General features: G+C 39.2%; 1 protein-coding gene across 1 annotated transcript in view; it reads right to left on the bottom strand.

The window, feature by feature from the left end:
* The window catches only part of POC1A (POC1 centriolar protein A), a 102,055-nt gene that overhangs the window by 10,222 nt on the left and 73,596 nt on the right, over positions 1-18,237 (bottom strand). Inside the window, exon 8 of the mRNA XM_065407939.1 lies at positions 4,519-4,659. Coding sequence (XP_065264011.1) covers positions 4,519-4,659 — 141 coding nt within the window. The remainder of the gene's footprint in view (positions 1-4,518; positions 4,660-18,237) is intronic.

Here is an 18,237-nt window from a genome sequence, read left to right as displayed (position 1 = left end):
AAGACACCAGACTTTTTTTTGTTAAGAACCACTTGAAATGAAGTGGCATTTATATATTTTAGAGAGAGGAGTCTTTATATCTGGAATCTGAATTCCAACATGCAGCACCAGTCAAGAGGTAGATCGACACTTCACTGGGCAACGGGCAGCATGCAGATGAGCTGCCACCAGAGCAGCTCAGGAAGAGGACTGTTACTCAGAGTCACAATCTCCTTCCCAGTTTACTCTTGCTCTGGATGAAGGGCATTGCCTCAGGGCTACATCCAGCACTGGTCATGTTACCTGGTCACCAAGGCTCCTCCCAGTCCCCAACCACCTTTGTGAAAGAGAAGTAGTGGTGGCTTCGCAGAGCCTACTTCCCCAAGTGTTGTAACCCATGGTCCAGGTAGCCTGCACAAGACAGGAAGAGGCACTTTACACCCCTTTACTCCCTTGCATGGATACACAGAGCTACTGATGATCTAGGGCCAAGGCCTCGGGGAATGGTAAATTTAACCAAACTCTAGTAACATGGCTAGTTATGTCCTCCAGACTTGCAATGATAAAACTCCACAATCCTTTGGAGCGCCTGACTCCACAGAAGCACAAATTCAGTCCTTTCTGACCTCCTCTGGCCTCCTATTCTCCACACATGCATCTCCTCTTGCTAATAAGAGTAATTATTTCTACTGTTCCCACCTGCAACACTCTGAAGGCTTAGTTGTGTGTTGTCTTGCCTCATTCAGCCAAAGTCACACACTCTAAGGGGTACAATACCATCATAGTGCTTGCGGAGTTATGGAATTGTTTAATATCATTAAATGCACAAATCTACTCTCACATAACTATACTGGGTGTACCTAAGGATACAGCCAGTGTCAAGTGAAGATTAAAACATTAACATTAAATTATTTTAGTGTTATTCTGGTGTCGGTACAGCTTGGAAAAGTTTTTCCCTAAATGCAGCTATTTTTACCATCTTTTCAGACTTCATTTCCAACTTTATCCTATGTTCTAATTTATTCCTCCTCCACTCCTCTCTCTCTCTGCTAGGTCTAAAATAACATTTGGAATTTCGGAAGTTACTGAACCTCTTTTTAAAAGGTATGTTTGCATTGCATAGATCTATTTTAAACCCCACATATAGTGTTTACTACAGTATTTTCCCTCCTATAAAACACCTGTACAGTAGAAATGGAGCCCATTACACAATAATTAGAATTGTGTATCAGAATTACATAATGAAAGATAAAGAATGCATTCCAATCCTACTACTGGTGAAACACACAGATATTGTATGAACTACTAGCTTCCATTTTATTCATGTGTACAACATTGGAGATGCTAACCAGAACGGTTTGAAATAGATCAGCAGTAGGATCTAAAAGTACTCCCCCTACCTCCCACCCCATAGTTTTCTTGTATTTCTATTGAATAGCATTATGGTTCTTTTAAAAGAAAATGTTTTTTGTTTTTTACCTCCACCTCCCTATTTCCACTAAAGATGTAACTGTTGCAAGATTCAACACATTTAGATAAAACTAGGACTATTTTGACAATCCACCCCAACCTCCACACTTTTCAATCATGTTCATGTTCCTCAGGAGCAGAAGACTGAGTTGGAATGAGAATTAGTGTTATATATATATATATATATATATATATGATATGATATGATACATTCAAATTCTTCTGCATTCTATGAAAAGGGCAGGATTTCTTTTTAATATGAGAAACAAGGGAGACAAACCTGTTATATTTATATAAATGCATATAGACTCTTATTTTTATATCCCCCTCAGACAAAAAATACCTTAATTAAAGAACAGGTATGTGCACTTGAATAACCATACCACATATAACCATTAAGATAGCTATGAACCCACTTGTTAAATCTTCTCACTCAGCCTTTCCAAATCACAATGATGAATTAATCTTCTTTGCATTAGGTCATCAAGATCCACCACCCTGTAATACATGCCTTCTCCCTGCACCTCCACATACAATATTTAATCTTTCCATTCCACATGGTTACCATTAAGAAATTACAATTTTCTAACTGGAGTGATGAACTGGTGTTTTGTTGGAGGTGGTGTTAATTTTTAGTTACTGGTTATGTTTTGTTATGCGGTGTTGGATTTGGATGTGTTGCATGTTCACAGTGGGGATTAAGTTGTTTATCGTTTTGGGAAGCTGGTATTGTAATGTTTAGAGTAGTGTTATTTAAGTGATACTGTAAGTAAGAATAGTGTGTTAAGATTTTTTCAACAGTTAAAATGTTTGTGGTTGGAGTTAAAGAAGTGTGTGGAATTAGAGGAGGCAGGAGTTGTGTGTGGTGGATGAGGGTGAGGTAATGTGGTTAAGACAAAATTAATGCTTAAAAACTTAAAACACCACACCACAAGACAGGGCTGTGGTGAGACCCAGATATGTGCAAGGGAGAAGCATGGTGGAGAGAAACAGGACAGAAGCTGTTGGGGAACAGGTGGGAACTTGAAGTATGTGGAAGGAGTTAGGGAAAGAGTAGGATTTAAGCAGGGGAGGGGACAATGGAGCTACGCTGATTTTACAGGCTGAGGATCTAGAACTGAAGTTAATTCTCTTATGCAAGATAGCGATGCACTCCCCAAACTGAAGAATACTATGTGTAGAATCTACTGACCAGGTTTTTTTAAAAATATGAATTGAACACAGATTTCCTTAATTTCCAGAAAATAGTATGCTACTAGACCACCCCTACCATGATCCATGCAGGCTTTCACACTTGTGGAGAAGGAAAGTTTAAAGGACACAAAGAATTGTATTTTAATGTTTGGAACCCCACATGATTGTGAATTCACAGAAAGTGGTCTTAATTTTAGTATATGATTTGTAACCATTGCAAATTTAAATTTTACAGTGCTTTGAAAGCATAAAGTGCTTATATAAAGGACCAAGAATTAATTGTGGCAAAGGTTACTGCTGACATACATTTTAATAGAATAATCTAGATCTGAATTTAGATTTTTATGCTACCCCCTGTGACGCATGACCAGAAAGGGTTAAGTGTCCTGCAGGATGAATGACTCAAATTCAACTCTTAAAGACAAATGTGGAGATAATGTTTGTGTTTTTGTGCGTTTACATATATATTGGTAGTGGTCAACAATGTAATCAAACAGTCCCTATCTATGCTATATTCTGTTAATTCAGATATCAAAGGGAAATAAATGAACTGTAAACATAGGCAGTCGCTATATTAATCTCTCTTTGAAATATATAGCAAATCATCTGCAAATGGTGGAAAAACAGGCAATTGCCTTATGTTAATCTGTGTGAATAATTAAGGGCGATGCTTAGGAAATGCGAGTCTATTGTTTGCCGAGGGACTCCGAGCTGTCAAAGAAGGCCTAAACTATATAAAAATGGGTTGGGTCCTGATCCTATCATCTCAGATCTGCTTAAGCTTTATCAGCGGAAGTTAAAGTCGCAAGATGAGATCCCAGTTAAGCTGGTACTCCCTTGATATGATATTGGACATTGGACTATAACCTATGGACTAAATTCTAAAAGAACTCTTTGTAACTACAAAGCTCATCATCTCTGTTATAAATCTGAAACTCAAGAATTGAACTCATGTCTGTATGTATATTGATCTGTTAACCATACTCTCTCTTTTCTTTTTTAATAAATTTTAGTTAATAAGAATTGGCTGTAAGCATGTATTAGGGTAAGATCTGGAATATTTATTAATATGGAAAGTAATGGGTGTGATCCTTTGGGATTGGTAGAACTTTTTTATGTGATGAAATAAGATCATCATTAATCTTCATCATATCTGACGTGGGTAACTAGGTGGAGGCCTGAGGCTGGGTTACTTTAAAGGAACTATGTTTTGGACTTTTAAGTAACCAGTGAGGTATAACAGAAGCTGTTTAGTGCTGGCTTGGTAAATCTAAGTATTGAAATATCCACCAGCTTTGGGGAGGTCTGTCCCATTCTTTGCAGTTCATCCTAATTGAGTGACCTCAGCTGGCTCCCCATGGGACTCGTGTCACACAACCCTACATTATTCTCTAATGAGCTCCAAAGTACTACCTGAAAAAGTTAAGATTAGCTCCACAAAAGGGGATAAAATGTAAGGTGGGATTTTGAAAAGCCATCAGCACTGGCCTAACTCTGCTCTCACTGAAGCCAGTAGAATGTGGCACAATGCATATGCCATAGATGTTGAATTCAGTAGCCGTTTGAGTTTTACCATAAAGCAAGATAATAGTAGATGGAGATGGGATTATATTTAAGTTACAGATTTTGTGGACTGTAAACTTCTTTATGTCCTTCCAATACTTATAAAAAAAACAACATTTTAAGGATATTGTGACAATTTTTTAGATAATCCAGAAATTTGACACTCTCCATCATTCTACAGAGATTTACCAATAAGCTTCTGAGTTTTGAGACTATTCACATTTTTACTTTAAGCATCTATTTCAAAAAGTCCATATTTCACTTGATGACAGAAGATGACCTATTATCATGAGCCTATAAAGCACTTCATACCTGAGTAAGAACATCTAACTGTCCCACAATATGCTCTAGGGTATCTGCAAGACTTGTCTCCTCCTCTTGCTGGTGCTGGTTCCTGGCAGATTCTTGTGTTTTGTTTTTCTTAGGAGGATCACCGCAATCCATTTCTGATTGCTAGGAAAACAAAGAGACACTATATGTTAGTATAATGCAAGCAACAGAAGTATTTCTGCCTCAGGGATAGGTTGCAGTGAAGTATGATCTGTCCTGGAGAACTGAATCTGTGCTATGAAAAGGGACTGATGGTGTTGAGGCAACAGCACACAGCTAGAAATCAGGAAAGCTGCCATGGACTTGTGTGACTTGGGGAAAGTAACCTCTGGAATATGGGGATAATATCTACACCTCATGGAAGTAATGCATGATTCAAGTTACTAAAGATTGTGAAGAGCTATGGGCTACTAGGATGGAAGGTGCTACAGAAATATGAAGTGTACCTGAAGAGAGAGACACCAGGGAGACAATTTGTATACTTTTGCACACACACAAACATGATTATAAATAATATACAAGTTACCATGGTGATGAACATCTCCTACAATTTTAGTCCAACACTGTAAAAAGCAGAGAGGTTTATATCAATAATACAGGGAACAATAGGCTCTCTTCTCAGATCTATTGGCTACACTAAACTTGATTTCTACAGTTAAGCACGTAAAATTAAGCAAAAATGTTCCAATACACATGTAAGTTAAACATGCATAGTTTGGTTCAGCCATTTTAATTTTGTTTAGATCTTGAACTCACTCTCTCCTCACAAAAACAAGTCAACTTTGAAGTTTCAATCTCAGCTGTTTTTGTTATGCAAGCTTGAGAATTTCACTACATAAACTAACAAACATTTTTGCTAAAACTTCCCCCTCCCGTCCTCCTTAAAAGGTGATCTTTTATGTGAGACAAGCCCCACAACTTTATCTACCTTTTGGATACAAATGAACTGGTGTCAGCTGAATAAACTGAAAGCTATTTTTTTGTAATATAAAAGCTAACTGCTGGAATAAGTGATGCTGAATGTTCCAATGCTTACTACTTTACATAAACGATCAGAATTCAACATGGATTTGAACCTAAACTCCAGATCCAGACATCCCCAGAACCTGATCCTCCATCACCTTGCACAGTAATTGATAACCAAATAAGAATGTTAGCATCTTTCACTTGCTTGGGACTAGTGTAAATGACTGCAAAATGTCCAAGCCAGAGAACCAGGCACTCAGACTTTGGATTGCTGGAAATCATGCTGCTCAGGCCCATCTCTAGTTAGAACATGGCTAATGACTCCTTGCCTTCTTCACTCCTGACCACAGTATTAATAATCTGTTTCTCTGAGTAATGCTGTTTATTCTGTCACAGCCCTACTTGATGTGAGTCACTTGAATACATTATACAACAATGCTGTAATTTTAAGACTAGGACAAGTTCTTACTCCATCTGAAAAATAAATATATATATAAATCAACAGCCCTGCTCCCTAACAATCCACATTAATGCTACATCCCTTAGCATTTGACGTTAGAAAAGCATAATTGTGAAACATTTGTTTTAAGTATTAATTGCATTGCTTGGTGCCCTACATTCCTTCCAGCTGTTGCTCAATACAAAATAAGGCCCTGATCCTGCACTGGTGCAATTCACTGTCTGCGCAGAACCCCACTGAAGTCCATGGATCAGCAGCCCATCCGGGCAGATCACAAATAAAGTCAGAACCTCATTTGTACACAAGCTTTATTTTAAGCAAAGAAGTTGTTGGGAAGAGGGGGGAAACCAGAGCCCTACAAAGAATCTCCACAGTTTGTATATTAGATCTGTTCCAGGAATGTTTAACCACCAAGGATTGCACTCCAAACAGTGACAGTTTACTAATATAAATTTGCTCTAGCACAAGCTAATCAACTCCAAAGGAAACCTGATAGAACTGCAATTTGTCTGAGTTTACTTAAAAGAAAAAATTGATGTGCCCAGTAGGTGATCAGCATAAAAAAACCCCAAAAATATTCTTCTGTTACTAACCAAACTAATTTTATATTTTGATTGACTGGTCTATAGTTACTCCATACCCATTCCTGTGTATCTGAGCTTCAAGCACACTAACATTATACAAAATCTTCACTTAAAATGTTTACGGACTTTCATGTCAGAACCCATTAGCAGAAGCTAACTCGTTGAAGCAGAAAAATAAGTGTACCGATAAACTGTTATCCTTCTACCTTTAAACAAAGCAAGAAACTGACAGCTTTTCTTTTTTTTAAAAAAAATGGTTCAACTTATAATAATCCTGAAAAAAAATACTTATAAAAGTTTTTTTTTGTACATCGCATTTAGAGACAGTCAAGAAATAAAGGTTTAAGAGTCCATTGCCTCAACATTTAGCTGGCACTATCATTATTCTATGTGATCTTCCCTCCCCAACAAAAATCATCACTTTTCCCTTTCTGGGGTAGGTCAAAGCATTTTCATCCAGATTTCCATCTTGTTCAGACTCTGGCAAAGCTATTAGACACTAAAAATATGGATTTGATTAAAATGGGACCGATGATGCTCAGAAGCCTGTAAATGACACTATTGCCCAAAACATCCTAAAACAGAACTCAGTGAGAGTTTTGCCTGTATAAGAAACAGAACCAGTACTTTGCAGGGCAAAGGCTGTGTAGAGTAATTAACAGATTTTAAAATATACCAAATCTGAATGGGGCCTCTGGGATTTCTTTTGTGCCCCGCTTAGGGGGGAGGAAAGGTAGACAAATTATTATTTGTAAAAATGAAGTTCTCCTTGGTTTAAAAACAAATAGATGGGAAAGAGCCTGTGCTACATAACTGTGTGCCAGGTGAGTGGCAGTTCTTCCAGAAGCAACTTCCAGCCCATTTGGCTCAGTGCAAGTACAACAATGACACAGGTTGCTGCTGCATTATTGGGAAATAACCTGCCATTATTAACCTGTTACTATGTCCCCCAGATTACAGTGAAAAATATCATTATGGGGTCTCAGGAGAGCCTGCAAGAGCTCTCTGGTTCTCCTTTTGTTTTTAATGAAAAGCCCAAGTGCTTGCAAACTTTTCCGTAACCACCACCACCAACTTGTGTCTGGGATACTGGAAGTAGTAATATGGTCTACTGGAATTTTGCACACAACTGAAGAAAAATAAGTAGAATACAAATATCGACATTGTTTTCCATTTTGTCATAGGGCTATTTTTGTTCCTTTTACTGTGCTTTGAAAAAAAGCAGCAGCTATCTTGTATTTAATAGATGTATAGGGCACATGGTAAGCTGGTGACTACAATGGGACTGGAAGTAGGTTCAAGAGCCCATTCTTCAAGCAGATGAAAAAGAAAAAATGCTGCAAAAATAATACATGCTATCAAAAGCATGAAATAGGTACTGGCTTCACAATTGTTTCAGCACTGTCAAGTGTCATCATCACATAAAAAGACACCTGTACTCCCTCACTACTAAATTATAAGGTAACATGCCAGATGAACTCTGGGAAAGGACACTAAAGACAATGAAACTGCTGTGGAGGTTTAATCTATTTTAGTGAGTTCAAGTGAACAGTTTATTCAGCACAACTGAGTAACTGTATGTGCCATTAAATATTTTATTACAACATCTGCTTATCAGGCATTGAAAGTATAGCGAGAAGCAACTGAACATTAAAAGAAGAATGGATAAGCAGTTTTCGAATACAATACAGCTCTTAGCACTCACTTAAATGACACACTTAATATATGGAGATATACCTATCTCATAGAACTAGAAGGGACCTTGAAAGGTCATGGAGTCCAGCCCCCTGCCTTCACTAGCAGGACCAAGTACTGATTTTTGCCCCAGATCCCTAAATGGCCCCCTCAAGGATTGAACTCACAACCCTGGGTTTAGCAGGCCAATGCTCAAACCACTGAGCTATTCCTCCTTGAGGGGCCATGGACACAGGTGAAATAAATCAGCCTTCATTCCAAAAGTCTTCACATTGAAACTTTTTATGAAAACTGTTCTAACTAGAGAGCATTCTACTAAAGGTACCGTACTGCTGGGTCTTAGACAAGTCAATTTTGGAACATATAAGCCAGTGGAAAATATAAATTGATATGCAATTATATAAAATTATAGCTAGCTTCTGAAAAGCTAATATTTAAAAAGGGACACAATCAGCTTAATCACATTTCTATCTGAAACCTTTATACTGACTATTGTTACAATTAACACCCAAGATTAATGTAACTGAAAGTAGGAGCAAAAGGTTTTTCTGTTTTGTTTTTTTGCAGTCTATTTTATCCATTTGACAATACCCTGCCTCTAGTCAGTTTCACTATTTCTTCTTGACTTTTAAGTTTCTCCCTTACTTGACAGACCCTCAGAAGCTAAAAGGGGGAGCTAAAAACCCACTTAAAATAAAACGAAAAAAGGAATTAACAATTAGTCAGCCGACACTACTAAAAGGGTACTTTATAAAAAACTGGAATTTTTTAAAATAATGTTAATTTAGAAAGAAAACAGTTGACAGTCTTTAAACTATGGATAGTCTGATATTAAAAATATTAGACTACGTTTGAGGGCTTAGTTGGAATAAAACAGGAACTAGTGGAAAGAAACTGGATAGTATAGGTTGTCTTATTTGGGTTCTTATTATGCCAGTCAAACAAAAGATATTTAAACCTCCTCTTTCAGAGTCATTTTCACTACAGATAAAATGTTATTTTGACTACATCCGTGGAGAGTAACAGTGACATCCAGTGGAAATTCTCATTAGCTTCAAGATAAACTAATCAGGAAGGTCACAAGTACTACACAATACCAGTTCTTGGGCACTCCCCATCGTGAGGTTCTCTTGTTCCTCCCTGTTCATCGATGCAAAATACCATTATCCGAACAAATACAACATGATTTTAAAATGTGTAAAACCATTCAAAAGCAGACTGTGAGAAGTTATAGAGGGATCTCACCAAACTGGGTGAATGGACAACAAAATAGCATGAAATTCAACACTGAAAAGTGCAAAAGTAAGGTATATTGGAAAAAATCATCCCAGCTATACATACAAAATGAAGGCATCTAAATTAGCTGTTACCACCCAAGAAAGACCTTGGAGTCACAGTGGCTAGTTCTCTGAAAACTTCTGCTCCATGTACAGCAGTGGTCAAAAAGGCTAATAGGAACTATTAGGAAGGGATAGAAAATAAGACAAAATATAATACTCCATAAATCCATGGTAGGCTCACACCTTGAATACTATGTCCAGTTCTGATTGCCCCATCTCAAAAGGGATATAATGGAACTGGATAAAAGTTCAGAAAAGAGCAATAAAGGTGATCCAAGGTTATGGACAGGGCCAGCTCCAGGCACCAGCTTACCAAGCAGGTGCTTGGGGCGGCCACACCAGAGAGGGGCAGCACGTCCGGCTCTTCGGTGGCAATTCGGCAGTGGGTCCATCACTCCCGTTTGGAGCGAAGGACCTCCTGCCGAAGTGCCGCAGATCGCGATCGCGGCTTTTTTGTTTGTTTTTTGTTTTTGGGGGGGGAGAGGGTGGCTGCTTGGGGCGGCAAAAACCCTGGAGCCAGCCCTGGTTATGGAACAGCTTCCATCTAAGGGGAGAGACTAAAAAGAGTAGGGCTGTACAGCTTAGAAATGAGACGACTAAGGGGGGATATGAAATTACGAATGGTGTGAAAAAATTAATTGAAAAGTGTCATTTACCCTCTCATACAATACGAAAAAACAGGGGTCACACGATGAAATGAATAGGCAACAAGTTTAATACACACAAGAGGAAGTACTTTTTCACACAACTCACAGCTAACCTGTGAGTGATATTGTGATGACCAAAATTATAACTGGGTTCAAAAAAAGAACTGGATACGTTTATGGAGGATAAGTTAGTCCATCAATGACTATTAGCCAAGACAGTCAGACTGCAACCCCATGATCAGGGCGACCCTAAACCTCTGACTACAGGAAGTCAGGAGTGGAAGTCATGGGTGGAGCATTCCATAATTGCCCTATTCTACACCTTCCCCCTGAAGTCTGGTACAGGCCACCATTAGAAACAGGATATTGGGCAAGATGGACCATGGTCTGATAATATGGCAGCTCTTACGCTTCCTTGTCAAGTCAGTCTTAGCATTTGAATTTCTGGAATGCTCAAATTTGGAACTATTCCACAAATCAACATATTTGCATCTGTAGCTAAGAAAACACAAGCTGTACTAATTTGGAGGAACACTCAGATACACACCACTATGGCTCATCTCTAGAGGCAGCCCCTCAGTCTAGCACACAACTAGTTTTTGATTCTCTAAAAAATAGAGCTTATCCCCGAAACACCATGCACGTTTTCGTTTACGGTATACTTCTACACAGTGTAAATGCAGGATAGATCGGATAGCCCACATGTGCATACATCAACTTTATCCAAAAATATTTCGAATGGAATCCCCTTTTCCTTTTGCTGGCACAGAGAATGTTAAGTTATAACATTAATACATGGCTCATCTACATTAGCGCCCTTGGTTTTTGTAAACCATGGAGTATTCATTCTAGTATTCCATGATTATATGGAAGATAAACACGTTAATATCAATCAAGTAACTTTATACTCAAAAGGCACCATTGCCAGCTGCCTGACGCATCTTCCTACACTGATCAGACTAGGCACTGACAAATTTGGGATATTTCCAGTGAAAGGGCATCACCATCTAGCTTTGCTAAATAAGGAACAAAATAAAATGCTGATGGGGAGGACAGCTAATGGCCAGTTAGCAATCTTACCACATGTATTTCAATAATCAATTTAAGACAAAGAGCTCATGAACAAAAAGGGGGGGGAAATGTTTATGGCAAAAATTTAGATTTCCATAGAAGACATTTGAGTGTACATGCGCTCATTCCTTTAACACCTACTTCCTCCCCAGCATTTTTATTTAAAAAAATGAAATAAAAAGACAAAAAAAGAGCAGCAGTTCCTCTTTTCTACAGATGGGCATTCCTAGCATGAGCTTCTCTTTTCCCTACCCCTTTCCTCCTGTTTACCTTGCTCTTCTCCTTCACTTTCTCGGACTCACCTTGTTCTACTCAGCTGTGCTTTATCTTTAGCAAATGTCACTTTGCAGACTAAGAGACAACTGTTATTAGATAAGTGTTTAAAGGTAACGTCCAGAAGCATAAAAAAACCAACAGAATTCCTACAATGTCTCTTCAGAGTGACCAATTTCCATGGCATCCATGCATTCCATTTGGTTTGTATTTTGTGCCAAAATTCCATGGTATCCATGGTTTCCATCCCTTATTATGCTCACGTTTTCTGGGCCATATTTTCCTTGTTTCCATGCCAGAGCTGGAAGAAAATAGTAGTCTGTGGTGTTTTCCAGGCAGGAGAGTATACCTAGTATATCTTGACTAGAACAGCGTTTAAAAGAGAACTGGATAAATTCATGGAGGTTAAGTCCATTAATGGCTATTAGCCACGATGGGTAAGGAATGGCGTCCCTAGACTCTGTTTGTCAGAGGGTGGAGATGGATGGCAGGAGAGAGATCACTTGATCATTACCTGTTAGGTTCACTCCCTCTGGGGCACCTGGCATTGGCCACTGTCGGTAGACAGGATACTGGGCTAGATGGACCTTTGGTCTGACCTAGTATGGCCGTTCTTATGTAGTAGTTGGCTCTCAGTCCTGTGGTCATTTAAGACTCTATGTGATTTTTGGCAAGGAAAACTTTACACCTCAGATTACTTATAAAGACTAGTGAGTACTTACCTCAACAGATGTTTTGGAGTCAGTGTCTAATGCAGGTTGAGAGACTCAAATGACGGGATAATAAAAGCAAACAATGGAAGAACTAATTCCACGGTCTTACTATGGAAAGTTAAATCATAGGAAGAGATTTTTTGGTGAAATGTCGCGCAAAGTTTCCAGGTCCTTTTCCACTCCAGTAACAATTTGAACTACCTAATTACCACAGCGATCAAAGAACCTGCCAAATACTGTGTGAATTTGTTAAGACAACTACATCGGGAGGTTGTGGAAGCTTTTTCACTGGAGGTTTTCAAAAGGAGGCTGGATAGCCATCTGTCTTAGATGGTTTAGATCTAACAAATCCTGCATCTTGGCAGAGGGCTAGATCAGATGACCCTTGCAGTCCCTTCTAACCCTGTGATTTATGACTTTACGTACATGCATAACATTTTGTAACTAGCAAAGGTATGACCAGGTGTGCAATTACAGAGCCAGATGTCTGGTGCCCCCTTAGAAGGATAATTCTTTGGGAAGGTGGAACTTCAAGTACTAGCCGCTGGTCCTAAAGAAAAAGCTCCATTCTATTTATAGTAAAGAGAAGCTAGAGGCAGGATTCACATCAGAAGTTTTCACTAGGTAGGATAACAGCCAATTGTATTGATTTTTAGATTAACATTATGACTTATTCCTTCCTGCTCTCTCAGATCAGGTGATTAGACTCTTTTCTTCTTGCTCCTGCTACTTCCCAAACCCAGGAGGCAGGTCTTCTGAACTCTGATTAGAGGAGGTAGTTTTAGTTTTACCTTCCCGAACCCTCCTTGGCCAGCCTATCTCCCTACCACAATGCAGCCTGAGCATTTTTGGCAAGAGACATCAACAGCTTGAGTATCTAAACACCCAAAGCACTGCAAGTCTTGGATGCACACAAGTGATCCCTGATGGGTCAACATGCTATGTGACTTCAGAAGGATAAAAAACAAAACAAAAAAAACCACAACAATACAAATTCAGAACAGTTTCTGTACTTAAGGCACCCTGACACGAATTCTGTACTAGGACCAGGAGGGGAATTTGAACAGGAGAGTTAGTCCGAAGGACTTCTACCAAAAAGCCCTACTGACTACTGTTTTATAAACCACTCAAGATAATTCAAGGAAAGTATATGAATGAATAGCTATCAACACACCAATATTTTAGGTGCTTATGTAAAAGTGTTCTTAGATGTATGTGTAACTGGGTGCTTTTAAAAATCAAAAGACATAGGCTCAATGACAGAAAGCAAGACACACTTGAATGACACCTTCAATAAGACAGCACAGCAGAAGCTGCTATGATTTACATTTAGTGTCTCACTTTATTTACTGGTGTCATTAATTCCTTTGTAGTCAAATAAGAAATTACAACAGTAACATTTTCATTTGGTATTTCACTCACTTTAAACTATTAGTGCAAAGAAACAGTCTATGGTTTTATAATTAGCTAAGGAGTGAATCATTTATGCCACCCATCTCTCTCTAAAGCTGGCATAAAATAATGGTTTGGGGGAAAAACAAATCTTGCTTCTGTCTCTCTCTGAATTATGCCTGAAGTATTAAAATAAGCCACAAAGCAGCAGCATAAGTGGGTGAATTTACATTAATTAGCCTGAAATGGCACTCCTGAAATAAAGGTAATTTTCCCCTCTCCAATAATGCCTTGTCGTGACTTGCTTTATTGTCCAATAGGCTGAACACTCAATAAGTGCCAGATATTAGCCGAAGAACAAGTCTACTCACTGCTACAGGAGGAAAATAAAAGTCTGATCATTCTCATTTGTATTTCTGCAAAAAAAATCTTGTCTAAGCAGAATACTTTCTCTTAAGGAAAATAATTGTCTCAGACTTGGCTGTTAATATCTATTAATCTTCATAGTGGTTAAATCAAATCACTCAATGAATCTTCAAAAGCAAAAGCTGATGCAGCATATCTCCTGCTTTGAGGAGACAATGTGGAAAAAGGTGAGTAAACAATCTGAGGCTAGGGAGGACTATGAGAGTGTTACAGCTCAAAGTAAGAGGACAGCATAAAGTTTTAGCATCCCTCTCCATCAATACAGTCAACGCAGCAGGAGTAAACACAATAATCTCAAGGGAGGAATACTTTAAAAGGTGGGGAATACTATATGCTTGTGAAAAGATCTGTCGTTTTAGTTGGCTGCTAAAAGTGCACAAAAAAGACTAGAAAGCTGTTTCAAGATACTGTACCAATATGGTTTACATACGCCCAGATTTTTAAAAAGTATTTAGATATTGCTGCACTTAGCGTTGCAATGCTTAGCTGATTTGGGAGCCTATGTCTTATTTTCATTGCTTGCTCTGATACAGTTTGCAATCAAATGTACGTACCTTGCTCGCTCTGCATCTGAGACTATGTTTTTCATGAAGCATTGTCTTGTTTGTCTAGCTCTGTTCAGGTAAATTCAGACACCTAACATCCAAGATGCAATTGACTCCCTCCTTTAATTGTGTCTTGTCTTCACCAAGTCTGGTGCTGCTGCAAGGTTTATTGCGGTATTTACACTAGTGGTCACAACAGTGCGACTCTTTCTTCCCACATAGCACTAAATTGAGTGGTTTGGGGAGTGGGTATGAGTGGCCCGAGACTAATAAACAGTCTTCGCAACTCAAGTCACTGTATCTTCAAAACAGATATAGAACTTACAGCTGTAATGTAAACTTCCACAACCAACATGTCTCAACCCTAACCTAGAATGTCTTCTGCTAGAAGACAGCTCTGTTTATATGCCCTTTTGATCCATGCCTGTCTGCTGGAGGCTGCTAAAAAGGTGCCATCAACTGTGGATTTTAAACAGTTTAATTAAATCCCAACTTCGAGAATCATTTCTCTAGAATGCTTTGAGCATCTTGTTAGATATCAAAATGTTTTTAACCATTCAATATGTAATTCATCAGCTCTCTTAGAAGTAGAATAAAAGCAATCATCTCCCACAAAATGAAATTTGTAAGCTTTATTGATGTAAGGCTCCTGATCAAAAAGTAAAATATCAATTTCTACAGCTATGAGTGTATATTTCATACAATTTGGCTTAACATCGCTTAGCATATATTATACAGTCAATGAAATTGGTAATAAAGGTCCAGTTGTCATTTCCAATTTGGAAAAGGTTACACGTATGCAAAACAAAAGTGCGCAGAAAAAAATGCAGTTTTAAATCTAAGACACACCTGTACTCACTATGCTCTGCCCCTCAACTAGAAAGCCAGACAGACAAAAAAACATTTGTTAGTAGGAATAAACTCTGAAATTAAATGACCATTGCATTTTTTTAAGAGTACAACTTGTAGCAACAGACTTCCTAAAAAAAGTGGCATCTGAGACCTTGGCAATATGGAAGTTCCAGGCTAAGTGATTCAGAGACATTTACAGGTAAATAGTTTCCTTCCTGTAACTCCGATACATGACTCTAGAACTACCTAGCAGCCCCCTTTTATAGAAAATGGAATATGGAAGGAAAAGATTGTTCAGGAACAAGTGCCTCCAGCACTTTACAGCTAAAGGTTGCATCTGCTGTGACATGTCAATGCCTTAAGGCCGGGTGAAAGAATGCAAAGAAGCCCAAAATATGGCATTGCAAATCTTAACCTGTCTCATGGGCATCCTCTCTCTTAGCCAAAGATGGACACAAAGACCTGACGCTGCTTGTGTATTTGTAATGGTTCTGGGTAGTAATTTGAACCACCTTCCAACAATCTTAGAGATGGCTTGTTTTATTTTGTTAATGTTTGCACTACCAATTAATATTATATCTGAAATATTTCTGGTAAGACGTAGTCCTGTGCCACCCAATGCTGAGGATGCTGAAGAACTGAACTTGCAATGCTCTAATTCCATCATCTGTAGAAAGCATGCACCCAAGTGTGAACATCCATTATACATTCTTTTTATTTAATTAGAAACTTCTGCACAGAGTTTTTATTAATCAGCAAGGATGGTAAATAAAAACCCAGGAAAAGTGAAACAATGAGATTTTCATAATGTGACTTCATTCAACCAGGACAATGGTTCTTTAAGCATCACAGCTTGTCAGACACTACAGTTTAATACAGGCCAGTAAAAAGACTTGTAGGAATTGCAAACAGTTCATTAAAACTATAGAAACATCGAATCACAGAAGATTAGGATTGGAAGAGACCTCAGGAGGTCATCTAGTCCAACCCCCTGCTCAAAGCAGGACCAACTCCAACTAAATCATTCCAGTGAGGGCTTTGTAAAGCTGGGCCTTAAAAACCTCTAAGGATGGAGATTCTACCACCTCCCTAGGTAACCCATTCCAGTGCTTCACCACCCTACTAGTGAAATAGTGTTTCCTAATATCCAACCTAGACCTCCCCCACTGCAACTTGAGACCATTGCTCCTTGTTCTGCCATCTGGCACCACTGAGAACAGCCAAGCTCCATCCTCTTTGGAACCCCCCTTCAGGTAGTTGAAGGCTGCTATCAAATCCCCCCTCACTCTTCACTTCTGCAGACTAAACAAGCCTAATTCCCTCAGCCTCTCCTCGCAAGTCATGTGCCCCAGCCCCCTGATCATTTTCGTTGCCCTCCGCTGGACTCTCTCCAATTTGTCCACATCCTTTCTGTAGTGGGGGCCCCACAACTGGATGCAATACTCCAGAGCCGAATAGAGGGGAATGATCACTTCCCTCGATCTGCTGGCAATGCTGCTACTAATGCAGCCCAATATGCCGTTAGCCTTCTTGGCAACAAGGGCACACTGCTGACTCATATCCAGGTTCTTGTCCATTGTAATCCCCAGGTCCTTTTCTGCAGAACTGCTGCTTAGCCAATCGGTCCCTAGCCTGTAGAGGTCCATGGGATTCTTCCATCCTAAGTGCAGGACTCTGCACTTGTCCTTGCTGAACCTCATCAGATTTCTTTTGGCCCAATCCTCCAATTTGTCTAGGTCACTCTGGATCCTATCCCTACCCTCCAGCATATCTACCGCCTAGCCTAGTGTCATCTGTGAACTTGCTGAGGATGCAATCCATCCCATCATCCAGATCATTAATAAAGATGTTGAACAAAACCGGCCCCCGGACTGACCCTGGGGCACTCCGCTTGATACCGACTGCCAACTAGGCATCGAGCCATTGATCACTACCTGTTGAGCCCGACAATCTAGCTAGCTTTCTATCCACCTTATAGTCCATTCATCCAATCCATACTTCTTTAATTTGCTGGCAAGAATACTGTGGGAGACCTATCAAAAGCTTTGCTAAACTCCAGATATATCACGTCCACTGCTTTCCCCATATCCACAGAGCCAGTTATCTCATCATAGAAGGCAATCAGGTTAGTCAGGCATGACTTGCCCTTGGTGAATCCATGTTGACTGTTCCTGATCACCTTCCTCTCCTCCAAGTGTTTTAAAATGATTTCCTTGAAGACCTGCTCCATGATTTTTCCAGGGACTGAGGTGAGGCTGACCGATTTGTAGTTCCCTGGGTTCTCCTCCTCCTCTTTTTTAAAGATGGGCACTATATTTGCCTCTTTCCAATCATCCGATCGGAGACATTTGTGTAAGTATTGCAAGAAAGGTCTGCTAATATATTGACAGCTCTAGTCCTGTACAAAACTTTTAGAGGTCTTTGTTCCCTTTAATGCACACATATTTTGAAGATGCACGTTTTCTATAAAGAAAAATAAAGCTGCTGCCATCAAATCCAGTTTGAAAAAAGAAGACTCCCCCAATTTATTATAGGTGACATGGAGTGATACCTACAGTTACGATTGCCTGACACTTTCCATTATCAGACCCCTGTTTTCAGCTGTTTATAACCAACATTGTCAAATTTTAATAATTTGTGCTGAAATTTTCCATGGTGTCTGCCTGCCTCAGGCTGAATTTTTTTGAAAGTTTCAGCCATTCCAGAGCATAAGTTAGGGAAACATGTTCTCAAAGAG

The sequence above is a fragment of the Emys orbicularis genome, chromosome 7 (genome assembly GCF_028017835.1).
Source record: "Emys orbicularis isolate rEmyOrb1 chromosome 7, rEmyOrb1.hap1, whole genome shotgun sequence".
Lineage (NCBI taxonomy): Eukaryota > Metazoa > Chordata > Testudines > Emydidae > Emys > Emys orbicularis.
The sequence above is the reverse complement of the archived record's forward strand: the minus strand, read 5'-3'. Positions and strand labels throughout refer to the sequence as shown.